At 37.5% G+C, this 19622-nt stretch overlaps 1 protein-coding gene across 5 annotated transcripts; it reads right to left on the bottom strand.

The window, feature by feature from the left end:
* Positions 1-632: 632 nt before the first annotated feature.
* Positions 633-18956, bottom strand: LOC132274144 (uncharacterized). Of its 5 annotated transcripts, none has more exons than XM_059775327.1 (6): positions 18800-18956; positions 16800-16865; positions 16269-16332; positions 15358-15539; positions 1643-1707; positions 633-999 (listed from the first exon to the last, which is right to left on the bottom strand). In XM_059775327.1, the coding sequence occupies exons 4-6, from the start codon at positions 15500-15502 to the stop codon at positions 919-921; spliced, it is 291 nt and encodes a 96-aa protein (XP_059631310.1). In that variant the 5' UTR covers positions 15503-15539; positions 16269-16332; positions 16800-16865; positions 18800-18956; the 3' UTR covers positions 633-918. The 5 variants fall into 5 exon arrangements, with proteins under 5 accessions (XP_059631310.1, XP_059631308.1, XP_059631311.1 ...); XM_059775325.1 differs by having other exon boundaries at positions 16269-16323; XM_059775328.1 differs by having other exon boundaries at positions 16269-16323; positions 16800-16868; positions 18800-18954.
* Between the last annotated feature and the right edge of the window lie 666 nt (positions 18957-19622).

Genomic DNA, 19622 nt, shown 5'->3' with positions numbered 1-19622 from the left:
CCACACAGAGTCATATATCATTCTGTAACAACCCACTCTATCGGCACCACATGGTATGATATTTACATGCTTTGGTTTCAAACCCGTACAATTTTGTTCTTGAATTTTATCCCCAAATGCCTCATTCCAATTGAAATGTACAAATCCCACATATATCGCACTTACCCTTTCCACACACCGACAATGTGAGATTGTACACCTATAGCTCGCCTAGCCTGGTCGCCCACAACACACGAGTCTCCACCATACGGTATGATATTGTCTGCTTTGAGCTCAACCTCGCACGATTTTGCACTTTAAGTTTTACCCCAATTGAAACGTACAAATCCCCCCACAGACACACATAGCAATTTTCCTTTCCATAAGCGATGTGAAATTGTGCACCTTTAGTTCGCCTAGTGTAATAATCTGCTGATGTTTCTTGCGAGACACCCGCCCCCAGCACACCCACCCAAGAGATCGTCACTCACATATCCTTCCAAGGACTTAACCCTCAATATTCCAAAACTGAACTGTCGGGGTACCTTCTGTTAGTTCAATTATAATGTGAACTAAGAGTCTCACTTTAGTGCACGGGGGCACCTTTTGTTAGTTCAATTATAATGTGTACCCTAATAGATGACAACTGCAAATCACAAAAACACCCTTCTATTATTTGAATAATAAAATAATAAAAAAAAAAAAAAAAAAAAAACAACTCAAGTCCAATTATGTTAGATGAGGATAATAAGTTCGTCACGCCATCATGTTTAACTCAAGTTTATCCATCTTCCATTTTGGTCAATCATACTAACAAGTTTAACAATGAGTAGGGACACGCATGAACTGGCCTCACCCAACTTTCCAACCCAAACCAAGGAAACAAGAAGGAACTTCAGAATAACAGTTTTTGACATTAAAAGATAGGTCGGATACTTCTCACTGGGTGGATTTTTTAGCAGAACCATCATCCTCGGTAGTATTCATATCTCTTGGGCACTGTGATACATATGGTTTCAGCTGCAAGAAGGAAATACCAAGTGAATTAGGGCATGTATGAAATACTTATACAGCACACAAGTTCTGACAGTTTTAAAGCTCGGACTCGAGCTCAGAATCAGCTGGCTAAACATGACCAGCTGTTGTTACGTGTCTCGCAGCAGTATGTAATTTTTGCAGCTGCCCGAAGAAAAATATTGTAATTCTTCAAAATTGTGCAGTTCCTTGAATTATCTAGTGTGTAGATTCATGATAGATTCTAACTCGAAGATGGATCACAAGTAGGTCACCACTTACAGAATACACCCAAGTTTTTTTAGCAGGCAAGAGACACCAACATAGGTATGCAATGGAGACTTTTAACCCTCAACCACCAACATGCAAACACTCGTTAAAATTTTCAGGAAAATATTTTGAGGGAAAAAGTAAGGAAAATTAAAAATAAATGAAAAAATAACCTTTTCTTTCTACAGCAAGGCATAAGAATCGAAGCTTTTCCTAACATGTTTTGGCTTCAAGTTAGAGAGTTCCACAATCGCCTAATCATTCTCAGCTAATAACGTCCAACGAATTTTCAAATAAAAAAGTAATCTACTTGGCCAATACATGCATATTCCCACGTGCTCCATTAAAAGCTGCCATTTCAAGATGGAATTATATATACCTTGAAGTCAGTCAAATCCGGGACTACATAGTTCGGCAATTTTTCTTGCACCACGACATAACCACCTGCAATTGTTAAAGTACTTTGTAAAACAACAAAGTTATGTAAGCACTCAAAACTTGTTATCGAAAAAATCATCTTTGGGAGAACATAGAAAAGAACTTGGGAGAACATGAAATGAACCTGTTTTGCATATGAAAAGTGGAAGTTAACATGGTAGAATCAAATATGTGGGAGAAAATAAATTATAATTTGTGAACATGGCAATTCAAGTAAATAAAACTTTCTACTTGCTTGTAACCCAACTTGTATAGTACGAGAGTTTCTCTGAATCAGGTTAGAGAGATTCATGTCCCACAAATGTTGGTGCTCAGAAAATGTGACGACTTTGTTGTCCTTAAGTAAACAATCTTACAATTGATGTTATCAAACTGTACCTAGCTAGGCCGTTCGAACTACTCAATCGGCAACTTAGACAATTTTTTATTTATTTATAAACAAGTAAGACAATTGTATAGAAGCGCTCAAAAGGGGAGCCAAGCCAAGAAAACTACACAAGGTCAAAAGGGACCTCTAAATTTTCAAAGAGTCCAAAATTTCAATAATCTCCTCTAAAGATGTATAATTTCTCCCTACAACCCAACAAAAAAGAGCGGCGATAATAGAGAACTTAAGCATAGAAATAGGATTATCCTTTCCTTCTAAAGATCTCCTATTCCTCTCGAGCCAAATACACCACCAGACACACAAAAGCGTAACCCTCCAACCATCCTGGACTTGGATCCCCAATGTACAACCTCTCCAAGCCTCAATTAACCTAGAGGATCTGGGCATGACCCACTGAACCCAAACAAACCAAACATCAAATCCCAACAGTCCCTAGCCATGGTGCAGTGCAAAAAGAGGTGATCCACCATCTCCTTAGCACGAAGGCACATGCAACAACAGTTAATCACCACCTGATTCCTTCTCCTAAAATTATCCGTGTCAAACTCTTCCCTAAAACAGACGTCCAAGCAAAAAAAGGCCACCTTCAGGGGGGCCTTGGAGCGCCAAACAGCCTTCCACGGGAAAAGAGCCCCTGGCACCTTCGTAAGACACCTATAGAAGGATCGAACATCAAAACAACCCTGAGAAGCAGGGACCCACACCCAACTATCAGAATCTCCACCAGTGATCTCCTGGCGATACAACAATTCCAAAAAACCAATGGCGTCCCCAATCTTCTAGAAACAAAAGTCAACACTCCCTTCTCTACCCCCGAAAACCGCCTCAACACCCCATAAGGAGTAGAAGAAGAACAAGGATCAGGAAGAGAGAGCCTATACATAAAGATGGACTTACCTGGATCAGAAACAAATTGCTTACTCAACACCCATTTCTGTTTTTCCTTACGTGACCATCGTCTTCTAACCAGGGGCGGAGCGAGCATGTGCCCAAGGGGGGCACATGCCCTTCTTGATATTTTTGTTTTCCCTACTATTATATGCAAATTTGTTTCGAAAGTTCAAAAATGCCCACCCTCAAAAATAATAAAATTAATGAAAAAGAAAAGTTAGAGTGAAGACATGCTATAATTTGCAAGGCCTAAAGAGGAAGACAATGTTTAGTAGTGTGTTATGTGTAGGGAGCCTAAAGTGGAAGACAATGATTAGTGGTGTGTTTGAGTGGTGATGAAAGGAATAGTGATGTAAACTTTGTAGTTGGTATGTGTGCCGGTCAAATTCTGAACAAAAATAGTGAGGTCCTTGTATAGAATCTTCATGCTCTATCTGCCCCTGTCCTTACTCCATTTTTCAATTTCATTTTCTGCAATTTCTCTTTATATAGTTCAACATCAAAATTAGAATTGGAAGGAGAGAATTGAAAGATAGAGAAAGAAATCAAAATTAATTTTCTATTTTGCTGTCAATCTATAATCGACTCACCCCTCAATTTCTAGGTTTTTTTTTTTTTTTTCCCCTGAATTTGCAGGTAAAACAAACATCATTTTTGTATAGAATATGAAAACCTTAGTTTTGTTTTGCTCACATGAATCTATCATCTGTTTTAGTACCTACAATTTAGTTCTGTGCTGTTCACAACTTCACGTGAATCTATCACATGAATTAGATCAAGAATATTATAACGCTCCTTGAAAATTTTGTGATTTTGCTATGAATTTTTGTTTTTATTGTTTACCCTTTGATGTGAAAAAAATTATTTGTTAGTTGATTTTTTTTTCCTTCTTCTGTCAAATACAATATGCCCCCCAAAGATACAATCCTGGCTCCGCCCCTGCTTCTAACTGCAGGTAGATGAATCTTTTTGGCTCTCAAGCGTTGACCCTGTGAAGGAAGTGTTATGACAAACGCAACGAACCCAAAATAAAACCAAGAATCACAACAGAAAAGTAAACACACCAAACAAAGAATACAAAGATTTATACGTGGTTCGGTAACAGCTTACATCCACGGTTGGGATCTGGTGAAAGTTTTCACTATGTGTAAAATTAAAGATTACAAGTTTCAACCCTTCACTCTATTTCTATACGAATTTCAGAGTCTCTCTATCTCCCCCACTCCAAACCCTAAGCACCCTTATATATCGGGTTACAAGAGACTAATTAGGGTTTACGGCACACAAAGCTCATCCAACGGGTCGTCGAGTCGCAATGCGACCCAGCACCAAATTCGGGCCACAACATCACAGGAAGCCTTGCATGCTGACCAACTCTGTGAACTAAAATGGGCGTAAAAGCAGACTGAGATGAAAAAAACATCACATGGGTTGCCCAATGGCCCAAAATGATTACACAAAGCAGCCCCAGAGACACAACCCAAAGAGTGATCCAAAGGCTTAATAATCAACAAAGGGATTCTAGAGGGCTCAATAAGACAAGAGAACGTGAGGCAGTGCTCCCGACTTGGTCCACAAGGCGACGGGAGAGCAGGCTTAGAACCCAGCCCAGAAGAAGCACTACCAACCTGAAGACCAGCCCGATCCCCCTGAGCATGAGTGGGCTACATCAACACTAATCGGCCCATAAGAAAATGGGCCAATATTACTTTCAACAACAGGCCTGAGACCAGCCCAAAACCACAACCCATACTTGAAGACTGAGGAGCAGCACGTGCCAGCGGATTTGAAATAAAATGGGGGACAGCTGTATCCCATTGTGAACGGGCAGCACCTCTACGCCAAACACGTGTCTGGCAACCTCTTCTCCCCCACTCATGCGTCAATGTGGAAGCCACCTTCGTGTCTTCTCCGATCCCACCACTGCACAGACGACTGAGAGCAGCCACCACTTAGACCTCCAACCCTTTGATTCTCTCGGAGACCTTTATGCCGGCAAAGATCTGACGAAGAAGAAACATCCATCCTTCTCTGAGTGAACAACCGTCTGAAGCATGCCGTATTTTAGATCCACAGTGAATCCCTCCTCTCCTTCCACATATGAAATTCAATCATCCCCTTAGGGCCCTTAGAAATCATTCTTTGCCATTTTCCTCCCTTAGCAAGTGAGATCCATCACCACCTTCCAAACTGTCCGTTGTCGGAACAAGCTTGGGATCAGTCTCTTCCCACACAGCCACCTTATAGCAGAATTGGTCATCATATATGAAAATCACCGGAGGACATGCGCGACCGTCACAAACAGTGATGTGAACCCTTTCTGCATCAATGGATTCATTTGTATCCACCCAAATATAGCCACCACAAGGATCCCCGACCATCACAAAAAGGGCTTGACACCAGAGGTGAAGAGGGAGCCCATACAACGTCACTTTCTTCAGCCCTCTCTCTTTCAAGACCTCAAAACACCCCACCCTAAAACTCCACGAATACACTCGTAGAGTGGCCTTGCCCCAATCAAGGTGTGGCTCCTTTAGCACTCGATCTGCCTCTGCCGGAGAAGGGAGGTGAAAAAGGAACAAAGAATCCGGTATTGGCAAAACCACCACTTCGAAGGAAACCTTCCATCCTCGAGACGCCCAAATTGCAATTTGAGCCCGATCTCCAACTTCCTTATCAAATCTACCCACCAGGCAAGATCGAAGGTCCTCCTTTCTTCTCCCAACCAAGTCATCATCCACAAAAATCAAAGGGCCTCTGTAAGTATTTGCAGAATTAACAGTACCGCCCTGAAACAGACGAGGTAAACATGCAACCTAACATATAAGAGGGGGAGAAAAAGAGAAGAAGAGAAGAGAGGGACCGGAGTGGATGACTCGGTGACATAGAGGAGGGAGAGAGAGAAGGGAAAGCATATATGAATGTCTAAAAAAAAAGACTAAGCAGGTAGAGCTTGGAATCGTCTAGGGAATGAATCTGCCTCGGTCCGCTTGACCCAAGCAACTTTTGAGAACCAATTTTGACCCCACTAGTAAACATGAATCAAACTTGTATATATAGCAAACAAGCCCAAGGCTGAGACAAATTTTAAGGCTCGTTTCATTGATGACCTGAGCCTAAATAAGACCAGCCTAGACTCATCCAATCTCTAGATAACGTATTGTATTGGTACTTTGAGTTCAAGCCCTTCAACCCCATTTGTTGTCCTAGTAGGACGAGTTATGCATCGGTTTGAAGCCCATATATTTTTGCCTCAGTTATAAGTAAGCTAAAAAAACACATTCAGCATGAGGTTCTATGTATATGCTTTTTGCAGATGATTTGTTTCAACTTTAAAACAAGAGCATGGATAAGTACTAAATTAGAAATCTCAATAGAATCTTCAGATAAATAGAATTTAAAATTAGTAGAACCAAAATTAAAATTGTTGCCTAAACTAGAATACACACAGAGGAAGAGATTAGAAACAATGTCAAGAATAGGATTAAAGCAAGATGAGTTGAATAGTGCTTCTGTCATATTGTGTGATCAGTGTACACCTCTAAAATTCAAATGTAAATTCTATACACAATTATTAGACCAACCCTACTTTAAGAGGTAGAATGTTGGACTTTTAAGAAACAAAATATTCATGAAAATTAGTGTAGCAAACATGTGAACATTGAGATGGATGACAACACCAGAAATGATAAAATATCAGTACTTTCATGAGATGGTTACGTGGCTCCAATTGAAAAGAGAATGAAAGAAAGTTGATTAAGCTGGTTTGGTCGTGTGCAACAACGACCAATAACTGCATTGGTGATAAATGTGGTTTTACTAAAACTATGGCCCTAAATAAAGTAGAATGGCAAAAAATGATTCATGTAACGACCCCAAATAGTTGAAAAAAGGCTTTGTTGAGTTGAGTTATAATTTTATGATGTCAAATTACGTATACAATAGGATGACATTCTTTACTTCATGCTTTGGATTATAAAGAATCCAACTACTCCCGTCAATCCTACCTTTATGGGTTTCTTTTTCCATCTCTACCCTAGCAGTCCAAAATAGTCTTCTTTATATATCTTCCTATGCTCAGAAATCCTAGAGTTCCTTTTTCCATATGATGAGTTTGGATTAGAGCATAAATGAGGTAACTCAAAAGACCAAGTGAAGAATTTTTGTTGGTTAGAAAGTAGCATCCCATGTTTTTAAAGAGAAGTAGAGCAATCTGGGTATTCTACAAGTAAAAGCAGGAATAACCATTTTTTTTCTTATAAAACAAACTAGATTTTTTTTTCTTTGCTTATTTGCTTTCAATTATATGATTTTTTTTTTTTTTTTTTTTTTCACGGACGTCTTCTCACTGCAAGCCTGATTTTTGAAGGAGTTTAAGATTTAATGTTCCAGAGTTATTTTTCTCTTTCACCTTCCCTTTTCGGTTTCATCAGTAGTAGGCAAGTTGAGACTGAGCTTAAGATCCCCAAAATCATGCAAGGGGAGCTAGCTAGAACACACACATCAGGCTTCCTGCCAAGTTCGAGTCAAGCTCGAGCATAATTCCAACATGACCGAGAGCCTAGCCCCCTTACGCTCATACACTGCAGTACCAGATTATGTTACTTAACATGACTTTCAAATTTGTTATAATGTTGTCCACCTTTATTTCCATACAACTGAACATAGATACAAACACTCATACAATTTTATTATATCATGTATAAATAAAAAAACCACCAAACCACCACCACAATATGTTACTAATGAAACTTTTCATGGTTTCACCATACCCACAGCCATCCATACATTCCTTAGATTAATATTTGAGCATGAAAATTCAAATTCAGATCACACAATTTTATTGTATGAACATATTTATAAGTTAAGTTGCACCAAAAGATGCATTGTAAGAAAACTAATGCCCCGTTTGGTTGGACAGATGGAAAAATGGATGGAAGGAAGACATGGATGGATGGATGAGGCATCCCTAGGGAAACCATCAAAGGTTAAGAAAAAATGGATCTTTTGAAAACTTTTAAAATGATCGAAATTTCACATATACTAAATTTGGTTTGTTCATATTTTGAAAAGCTGGTGATTCTTGGGAAGTTGGGATACTAGAGGTTACATTACATCTTGAGATTTTGACCAAATCCAAATTAGTGGTTTGATGAGTTCACTTGACAACAAGGTTAGACATTATGGAAATTTTACTAAAAGTTGATAAGTGGACTAGACTTCAATTGAATTTACTTTAGACTTTGAAGATGGGTTTGAAATCTCAAATTAACTAATGATTTGAAAAGCTCAGTGAAGGTGCATTCTTTCTCAAAATGATGACAATTTGGTATTCAATATGTTTCATGTGTGATAAATTTAGTCTCTTTGTATATTGTATAGCGTTGAGTAACTTGTTTTTCTAATGCTTATGGGTATCATCACTTGGAAACCCTCACGAGACTACAAATTGTCCTTTAGAGGTATAGGGATTTAAATGCTTGTTGCATACGCTAAATGAAATAGAGTGTACCAAAGAAAGTGGTGTAGTTAGGATTTTAATTCTGTTAGTTTTGCTCGAGGACTAGCAAAATATAGGTTTGGGGATATTTGATGAGAGCATATTTTATCTCAAAAATTATATTTGTTAGTATTTTATTTTAATTAATTAATGGTTTTTATGCCTTTTCAAGTCATTGCTAATTTTCACAAAAAATAAAAGATTATTTAGGTCATTGTGGTCCTAGAAAGCAAATTGAGCAATTTAGATTTTAAACATCAATTGAGGAGATCAAGCGTCTAAGAGAATCCAAGACTTAAGTTCAATTAAAGATAATTTTAAAAGATTTTAGCTGGTGAAAAATGGGTGAGACTCTAAATTCAAAAAAAAATAAGCCTTCCATATTCAAATTTAGAAACAATCCGGGATGGAAGTTTGGGTTTTCGAACATTGGTGCCTTCTTGGGAAGTGGCTTTGGAGGTTTGAGGTGGAGAGGCATAAACTTTAGAGGAGGGTGGTAGCGAGTAGATTTGGGGAGGGGAGAGGAGGATGGTGTTCTCTTGAGGGATGTTTTCCAAGGGGTGTGGGGGTTTGGAAACTCATTCGGAAGGGGTGGGATGGATTCTCTAGACACATTAGATTTCGACTCAAGGATGGTAGGAGGATCAGTTTCTGGGAGGACGTTTGGTGTGGTGATAGCTCTCTTGCTCTCGCTTTCCCTCAACTCTTCAGGATTGCCACGGATAGGCAGGCCATGATGGTCGACTGTTATCGGCTTGATAGCGGGAGATCATCTTAGGATGTTCGTTTTAGGAGGCATAGGAGGCATTTTCAGGATTGGGAAATTAAGGATGCCATTGGTTTCTTAGAGTTGTTGTATCATCATGAAATCACGGGTGGTGTTTCTGATTGTTGGGTTTGGGCCCCTACTTCTCACGGTCGGTTTGATGTTCGGTCCTTCTATAGGTGTCATACGGAGGAGGCTCCGTGGAAGGTGGTTTGGCAATCTAGGGCCCCCCTTAAGGTGGCCTTCTTTGCTTGGACTTCTGTTTTGGGGAAGATTTTGACTCAAGATAATTTAAGGAGAAGGAATCAGGTTGTGGTCAACTGTTGTTGCATGTGTCTTCGTGATGAGGAGACGGTGGATCATCTCCTTTTGCATTGCACCATAGCTAGAGATTGTTGGGATTTGATGCTTGGTTTGTTTGGAGTTCTGTGGGTCATGCCCAAATCCTCCATAGGGTTGATTGAGGCTTGGAGAAGTTGTATAGTGGGTGCCCAAGTCCGGGATGTTTGAAGGGTTATGCCTTTGTGTGTTTGGTGGTGTATTCGGCTCGAGAGGAACAAGAGATCTTTCGAAGGAAAGGAGAATCCTATTTCTATGCTTAAGTTCTCTATTATTTCTACTCTTTTTTGTTGGGTTGCAGGGAGATATTATAGATCTTTAGAGGAGATGGTCAATTTTTTGGGTTCCATGAATGTCTAGAGGCCCTATTTGGCCTTGTGTAGTTCTCTTGGGATGCGCTCACCTTCTGAGTGCTTTTATACAATTTTACTTATCAAAAAAAAAAAATGAAAATAGAAACAAATTTGGAAGCAAAGTTATGAAGTTATCACGATATTTTGGCCATAAATTTTGACTCGGATATCGGAATTATGCAAAATCAGTGGCTGTGCAAAGAAGACTTAAAGCCAGTCATTTATGTATTTCACAAGGATTTTGTGAAAAGCGCGTCTACTAGGTCAAAATTGGGCTGCAAATCGACGCAAATATGGGAAGAAGATTTTGGCAGATTTCTCTGCCTACAAGTTCTTTCTTTCTTTCTTTTCAGAAAGCCTTAGAGATTATTATAGACGAAGGGAGAGAAGGCAGAAAAGGAGAAACCAGAGAAGGCAGAAAAAGAGGCAGAGGAAGGCACAAAGCACTCACTTGGAAGAAATTCGGGTTTTATTTATTTGCTTTTCTTTAATCATGTGTAATTGAACTCCTCAACTCAGGTTAGGGAGGAAACCTCCATTTGATGAAATAAATTCCTCTTAATCATTTTATTAATTCCCATGTGTGCGCTTTGGATACTTATGATTTTGGCTTCATATGATCAATTAATTTAAGTTTCTTCATCACGTCTATCATGTATCAGTGGTATTTGAGAATAAGAAATAATTACTTATCAAAAAAATAAAAAATAAAGAAATAATTAAGTAAAAATATATTAGAAAAGCGTTCAAAAGGGGAACGCGTCCCTAATACAAGAAGAAAAAAGACCTAAGGACCAAAACTTGATTTCATAATCTTCAAAAGTAAAATTCTTTGATCTTATGTTTTTCAATAAGTTGAAAACATAGTATACTTAGAATTTCACACTTTTTAGGCGAAGGAAAGTCTACTTTCCATATTTGCATCGACTTGCAGCCCAATTTTGAACTAGTTGAGCTGTTTCACGAAATCATTGTGAAATGCAAAAATGATGGACTTTAAGTCTTCTTCCCATAGTAGTTGAGAGATATCTAAGTCAAAAGTTACGGCCAAAATATTGTGACAGCACCAGAACTTTCCTTCCAAGTTTATTTTCAAATTTGAATATGGAAGGTTTTTTTTGTTGAATTTAGAGTCTCACACATTTTTTAATGTAAAAGGTTTTATTTTATCAGCTAAAATCTTCTAGAATTATCTTCAATTGATCTTAGCCTTTGAATTGCCTTGGATGCTTGATCTCCTCAATTCGTCTTTGAATCATATTTGCTCAATTTTCTTTATGTGACTAAAATGACCTAAATAATCTCCTATTTTTGTGAAAATTACCAATGACCTAAAATAATTTTGGAGATAAAATAAGTACAAAATATGTACTCATCACATCCCTAGGTAAGGGAAGGTGTCTCCCTCATTTTTCATTTGGTTGAATGGAAGGGATAGTAGAATGGATGGATGGGAGTGACACCATTTTTTGGTTTGGCATGAACGAAGAGAAGGAGAGTTTTATTTATACTTTTACCAATATACCCTCATTGTATGTGAGAATTTCGGTAGGATTTAACAAGTGATTTTGTAAATAATTGAAAGTTAAAATTGGTATTACATATTTGTAGGGTAGTTAATATTTCCTTTCCTCCTCTCTTCCACCCAATTTTGAACAAATAAAAAAAAATGGGTTTGGAGGGATGCTTCATCCCTCCTTACTTCCCTCCTCTCCTCCCTTCCTTCCAACCAAACAAGGGAAGCTTCTTCTATCCCTCCTCTCTTCCATCCTTCCTCAATCCTTCCTTCCCACCAAACATAGCATAAACTTCTATATGTACAATTACATTAGTATTACAAAATTTGAGATGTTTTACTCACATAAAATTAATCAGCAACATGCATTATATGCAATATCTAGTAGTTACACTATTACTAAAAAATAGATAAAAACTTTCAACTTTTTTTTATTTCTAAATATTTTCCTTATATTTAAATTAACTTTCGACCATATGATTGATGGTTGAACCAATGTCCCTTTATGCCAATCCTCTATTTGGTTAACATCTATGTCAGATTTGATAACTACGCTTAAATCAACTATTGGGAATAAGTTTACTCGCAGGCTGGTGGGGAACATTGGGAATAAGGTATTTATCTCTTGTAATCACACTGTGTAGCCTTTCCCTTTCTTGTAAGGCCTTAATTCCAAGTTTACAATTTTAAAATCTATGTTTACAAGGATAACAATTCAACTCTATCTAAAGTCATAACTCTTGTTAAGCATAAGCTTCTTCTTTTTTTTTGATAAGTGTCGATAATCGCGCCACGCTAGCTATCCAAGTAGTGCCACCTCTGAAAATAGGCACACCTGGCCAATACTTATTTGGCATGCCTCCGCCCCTAAAGGGACTACATATCCTCGAGCTACTTGTCCCACGACTGGACTTGCTGTTGAGGAGGGGGTTGCTACCCTTCCTCTCCTGAGGATGCGCCCCGCTCCAATCGGATGGGCCCATCCTTCCTGCTCTTCCGAGGTCGCTTCCTGCTGGAGCGACCTCGAGCTTTCTGCTTTGTGAGCTCCCTCTTTTTGGTTAGAGGGACCTCAAAATGTAGAGTCGGGATGTGGTCTCGCGAGGTCAAGAAGGCAAAACCTTGGAGAAGGCTTATTCCTATGTTGGGTTCGGGAATCTGAGGGCATGTGGACAGGTGGCTGAGATCCAAGGTACCGCCTCGGTCCGAGGCCGATACAAGGGGGAAAGGACATTCGGTACCCGAGCTCGAGCTATAAGTGATAAAAAGTGCATTAATTACGAAAGACATTTGACAAGATCTGTATTAATTAAGGAGCGCCGTTACCTCTTTGGACCGGGGGACAAAACAACGCGGTCCATCCGTCAATGTCCCATCTGTCAGGAGGGGAGACACTCAAACCCTTGGGCAAGAGCGAGCTCACCCAAAGGACTGAGAGACATTGACCGAGGGAATGAACACTATAAATAGGAGCATTAATCAACATTTTAAGACAGATAACAACCACCTTCCACCAGACATTGTCGAGCTCGAGTTCACTGGGTACCGAGGTCGGCCTTCCCTTTCTTAATCTTTATCGTACGAAGGGTCCCTTGTATTGCTTGGATCTCTACTTGGATACTGATCTCAGATTTATTGGCTTACGTGGAACGATCTCCTCATCCTACTGAGAACCACCTTCAACAATAAGTAAAGGATTATGGACTGTGCTCAAAAGGGAAGCGCATCCCAAGACCTACACAATGGCCAGATAGGGCCCTTAGATGCTCAAATATCCACAAAGTCCTCTATTTCCCCTAAGCCTAATAACTTTGTTCCATATACTAATCCACATTCTTTCTAACCCCCTTTTAGTGCTTGCAATGCCTTTAACTCAATCTACATAAGTTCCCAAATGCAAGACTATAGAAATCTCATGTTGATCATCTATGTAGGACAACCTATGTTACATGGACTCAGGTAAGTGTGTTGGGTATGAGTATGTACCCACACGTCGAGTGTGTCAAATCCCTAAACAGAAGGACACAAGGACACTACTAAATATTTAGTTCATTTAATATTTTTATTTTACTTTTTAGAACAAAATAATGTCTTTATGCAACATAATATTCAATATAGGCATTTCACTCATTTCGAACTAAAATATAATTAAATTGAATTATTGAATATGCTTTTTAGGTACATATCCAACCAAAAGTGTCGGACACAGAACCCATGCCCATGTCTGAATAATATGTGTCTGATACGGGTACTTCACTGCATTTGAAGTCCATGTAACATAGAGGACAACTCTAATGCAAAAGCCTAACACCCTTACTGCGCTTAATAATTCCACGGTATTTGCTTAGAAAAACATTTCAAAGTTTATTCTATATTATATCCCATAACTTAATTAACCAAAAAACCAAAACATAAAAGAAATTATAAGTATCCTTTTCAAGTGTATAAGTTTTAAAGTCTGATGTGAGTACATCAATTAGTATCCATGCAATATGGAGATCCAATTCACTAAAAAAAAAAAATTGTAGAAAATATTTAATCCTGGTCATCTTACACAGAGAGAGAGAGAGATTGTGAAAGAAAAGTGCCAGCAGGTGTATCAGCAAGATAAATTATTCAAATTTAATATTCTTCTTCAATGCCACAATACACACTCACACACACACAAACAAACAAAACCACTTAAACTCACATAAAGTTGACAAAGACGTTAGCTTTCATAAATTACAAAAGAATGTGAGGCTATCTCAAAGTTGTTTTAAGGGTCACATTCAGTTTCATTTAATATACTGTAATCAAAGAAATGTAATACTACTAGTCGACATATCTAACCAAATTTCTAGACCCGGGAACTATATGCACCCAATCACTATCATACAATTTTAATAACCACACTGTTCAATAAGAGCTACGGATTCGGTTGAGGCATTCAAACTACTACAATAGGAACAATAAAAGAAATGGTTTGGACCCTAAAAAACATTTCAAAGTTTATTCTATATTATATCCCATAACTTAATTAACATAAACCAAAAAATAGAAATTATAAGGATCCTTTTCAAATGTATAAGTTTTAAAGTCTGATGTGAGTGCGTCAATTAGTATCCTTGCAATATGGAGATCCAATTCACTAAAAAAAAGAATTGTAGAAAATATTTATTCCTGGTCATCTTACACAGAGAGAGAGATAGTGAAAGAAAAGCGCCAGCAGGTGTATCAGGCATCAGCAAGAGAAATTATTCAAATTCAATTTTCTTCTTCAACGCCACAATACACACACGCACACACACAAACAAACAAAACCACTTAAAATCACATAAAGTTGACAAAGATGTTAGCTTTCATAAATTACAAAAGAATGTGAGGCTATCTCAAAGTTGTTTTAAGGGTCACATTCAGTTTCATTTAATATACTGCAACCAAAGAAATGTACTACTACTAGTAGACATATTTAACCAAATTTCTAGACCCAAGAACTATATGCGCCCAATCACTATCATACAATTTTAATAATCACCCTGTTCAATAAGAGCTAAGGATTCGGTTGAGGCATTCAAACCACTACAATAGGAGCAATAAAAGAAATGGTTTGGACCCTTTGTTCCCCTATTGAATAAAGGTATGCCAAAATCTACATCCTGCAATCATTGTGATTTCACGACAAAGTGGGTAAAGAGTAATTCACATAATCAGTACAATTTGCGATGAAAAGTACATAAACACAAGAAATAATATGATACTTCTAGCTTTTACAATTAACTTTCCATATTCAGGGAACCTCTAATTCCCAGAATGCATTTCTAGATACGCAAAAGGTGAATTAATTATTTAAACAGAATCCTCAAATAATCAATGAATGCAAGTAAAAATGATTGAACAACATGAAGTCATGAAGAATGATCAAACCTTTGCGAGTATGAAAACCAGTTGGCCTGCAATTCTTCCCCTTGTAGTAATCTCGCGGGCCCCTTTTTGAAGTGAGAATGTCAAGTGATGAGGTGCGTTTTCTTCGAAATGTCCTTCCTAACCCTAATAGCAGTCCCAATGGCATTTTTCCCTCTTTTTACACCACAATATTATCTAAAGACCTAACGGAAGGTCAAAGAAGAAAATTTTCAGAATTAGCTACACTAGACATAAGTGACATAAAATCATAAGAAACTTCTTTTTTGACAATTAAGAAAGTATTCCATTTGGGGGAAACACAAAACAGTTGCAAAGAGACTTTCTAACTAAAATTTATCAGTGGAATCAATGAAATTACCCGAGTATTTAGTAGACGCCACAAACCGAAAACAGGAAACTAAAAAAGGGTAACAACATAACAGTAATGATAATTTTAGGTGAGACTCAAAACCTCACTGCAACTAGAAGTATCTGTATATTTCCATTACTGAGTAAACCAAATATTTCATCATCAAACTTCATGATACTGCAAAATTCGTGTATGTGTATTACTGTGTGTGTAACCGATTTCCCATTTCTTGTAAACTAGAAGCCATTTGTGTTGGTTTATATAATTTGTACAATCTTGGACTGGTTAAAAATCATTAATTTAGATAGATTATATTTGTCAACAAGCTATCATCAATACACATTTCTCACTGTATATTTTTAGTTACACTCAAATATTGCAGCAAATAGATACAAATATTACATAAATATACCTTTACAAGCTGTCAAAAACAGCAACATTGACAATTAAATAGAGGAAAACCAAAAAAAAAATCAACGATATGAAAAAACATCGAATACGCACACGCACACGCACAGATATATATATATATATAGAGAGAGAGAGAGAGAGAGAGAGTTACAGTTCTGAATGTTTTGCGCAGGGCCGGCCTTGAGATTCCAATATTTTGAGAGGCCCTAGGCGAACTTTCAAATGTGAGGCCATTAAGTTTCACACGCGCAAAAAAATTATAATAGTGCAGAGTTTTCACACGATGTTTTCAAATTCTATAGCTAATATAATTGTGTGCATGTGCATTGTGCATAAGACAACTAACTAATAACTATAATCTTCATTCATTAAATCTTCATGTTCATTGAGATTTTCTTCATTTGCTTTCGCATTCATATGTTCTTCATTCACCAGATCTTCAACTAAACTCTCTGTTTGTGTATTGTTCCTAAAAAACTTATGAATATCTCCATTTTGAGATTGAATCAATTCTTCTTCTCTCTACTTTTTTTTTCTTTTTTTCATGCCCAGATTCAAATTTTCTTGTAGACAAAATGAAATCTCTTGAAATCTAAATAACAGGAACCGTAATCAACATAAAACTAGACTTCAAAAAAGTAATAATAATAATTTGTTTTGCTTAAAAAAATATATATATTACCTCAATATGCAATGATTTGATTCAAGTTCAAGGCAAATAACCTCACGAGATCCTAAGAAGAGTGTCCTGCTAGCATATGAAAGAAGATCACAATTAACATAAAACGGATGGAGAATCAAACAGAAACAATAATAACTAAGCATTGCCGATCATACAATAAATATAATATAAAAAAAAAAATTCTAAAATCAAGCAGTTTGGTCGAATGATCTCCTGGCTGGAGTTTTCACTGGAATCTGGAGGAGAGGAGGGAAGACTGTTTAAGAAGCACGAACACGGATACAGGACACGGGTACGACACGACACGGACATAGTGACACAACAAATCCAAAAAAATTATGACACGGACACGGCGGGGACACGGCGAATAGTATATATATATACGTGATGTAGTATTTTAAAAATTACTGAGTGTTACTATTTTTCATCAACCTCACAATGAAAAAAAAAAACACAAATCGTAACTCACGAGTCATAACTAATAAACTATGAAAGAACAATGTTGCATAGTTATAAAACCAAATAAAAAACAAGATATTAGAATAATAACTAGTATCATTTAGTCATCATTGCAACTTTACTCCAAATACAAAAGTATAGATAGAAAGGACTATTGACATTCATGACTCTTTAACATTCAGGACTTTACTGTTAGCACTTAACATTCACAAAAACCTAAAGGCTAGTCCCCAAAAAAGATACAAAAACAAGTCAGTGTAATATCATCTATTCCCATCCATCATTTGACCTAGGACTTTTACCATTTACAATACCCAAAGGGTAGCACACAACAAAAAACAGAACATATCAGCATTAAAAATTAAAAATAATAAATAAAAAAAAATTCTAGACACGTGTGTCCGCGCCGTGTCTGTGCTATGTCCAAGCCGTGTTCGAAAATTAAAAAAAAAAAAAAAAAAAAAAAAATTCCAGACACGTTTTTTGGTGTCCGACACGGATTCTTCGCCCATTTTGGCATGTTCGTGCTTCCTAGCAAAACAGAGTATCCAAAATACAGTCCAAAAGTGGAAAAGAGGAACAGAAAACTGCAGCTTCTTTTACATTCATTTTTTATATAGCTGCTAGAAATTGATGATTACAGATGTGAAAAATATGTGGAGATGAGGTGACTATATATATATAGGAGGCTGATCTTGTAGTGCTGAAGAAGTAGTGGGACTTTTAGGTTATATGTGGCATCCACCATCATATATAGTTTGTCTTTCACTCTTAATATTAACTACACTTTGTGTGTGTTTTTTTAGGGAGCCAATTACCCCTTTCTTGATTTCAGGATGAGGAATCAACTTTAGTAGCAGTGATTGATTGATCATTGCTTAATAGAAAAAACCATTAACTTTTGTTTTGTTAAAGCCTGCTCTTGATTTCCATGTGTTTGTACAATCTGATTGCAAGTGCTTGAAGCCAACTTCAAATAACATCAATAATCGTGGTATGTATCTTCATATAAAAATAAAAATAAAAAACCCTTAATTTGGCACTTTTAAGTATGAGCATAATTTAGAGATCGAAAAAGTTAATTATTACCTCAACCCACTAGAAGGGATCCTTAATTTTTGTGGGAGTGAATGTGAAAATGTAAAAAATTATGAGGAAAAGGGGTATGGTTGCTGCTGTTGTGAGATTGGAGTGGACTTAGGGAGAGGAAAAAAAAATTTACCTGCCACAGATTATGGACTCGATCGCCATGAAAGAGTCGAAAGACACATGTAGAAAGGCACACATTTATTAAAATCCTAAGAGAACCATAATATATTCATTCAGCTTTTGATAGCCATCACACACACAAAAACCCTAGTTTGGAAGCTACTTTTCACTATTGGAACAAAGGTAAAGGCCCGGATCAAACAAACCAAAGTTCGAACAAATCAAATGATGAGATGAACGAAAGAAAGAAACATATATAAAAGATCGATTCATGCAAGAGAAGAGAGAAGAGAGAAGAGAGAGAGAGAGAGAGAGAGAGAGGATGAACATACCTTGTCACCTGAGCCCTGAGGCGATAGCGGAGGCTGCGCCGTGCGAGTGTCGAAGCAGATTGTGTCGCTGGGGAAGACCGTTGCACTAAATGGAGGCAAACGATTCCCGGGAGAGAGAGGGTTTTTCTGGGTTTCTAATTTTCTCGCTCCTCTTATTATTTTTTTTTTTTTGGGATAATTTCAGTGACACCCGCTAATTTGGCCAAATATCAATTTAAAATATCTTTCGAAAATAACTATCACTTAGGTCCATTTTTGCTTTTCTGATTCCGTTAAAAACATGTAAAAAGACAACTTTATCCCTATTTTTATAATAACATATATTTCAAAATATCAGATTAGTTAAAAGACAATTATACCCTTGACAATGAATGAGCATTGGGTAGATGGTGCCGTTGGCCGTTGTGGTGGTAGTGGGTGGTGGTTCCAAAAGTTGAGTGTTGCAGAAGAGAAAGAGAAAGTGTAAAAAAAGATTGGTGGCTGGTGGTTGGTGGTCGGCGATGATGGAGGGTGGTGGTGGTGGTGCCGCCGGCGACTTTGGTTGCATAACCCAAACCCTTTTTGTTGTGTTAGAGAAAATGATATATTTTCCAAATTTGGAATAACCAAAACAAAATTTTGATTAGAAGTGCCTCCAATCCAGTCCCCAAACACTGTAATTGATTGTTCTGTTTTCATATTGGTGTGTGTGATAGAGAGAGAAAAAGATGAAGATGAATTAGAGGTTTTGCACCAAACACGCAGATCCACTAATAAAACCACAAAATTGATCACAAATCAACCAAGCCACACAAAACCACGGCGGCGATCTGTGACCTTCCAC

The sequence above is a fragment of the Cornus florida genome, unplaced genomic scaffold (genome assembly GCF_030987335.1).
Source record: "Cornus florida cultivar Cherokee Brave unplaced genomic scaffold, ASM3098733v1 CherokeeBrave_3.0.0_Hap2_Chr09, whole genome shotgun sequence".
Classification (NCBI taxonomy): Eukaryota; Viridiplantae; Streptophyta; class Magnoliopsida; order Cornales; family Cornaceae; genus Cornus; species Cornus florida.
Note: the sequence above shows the minus strand (reverse complement) of the source record. Positions and strands in the feature narration are given on the sequence as shown.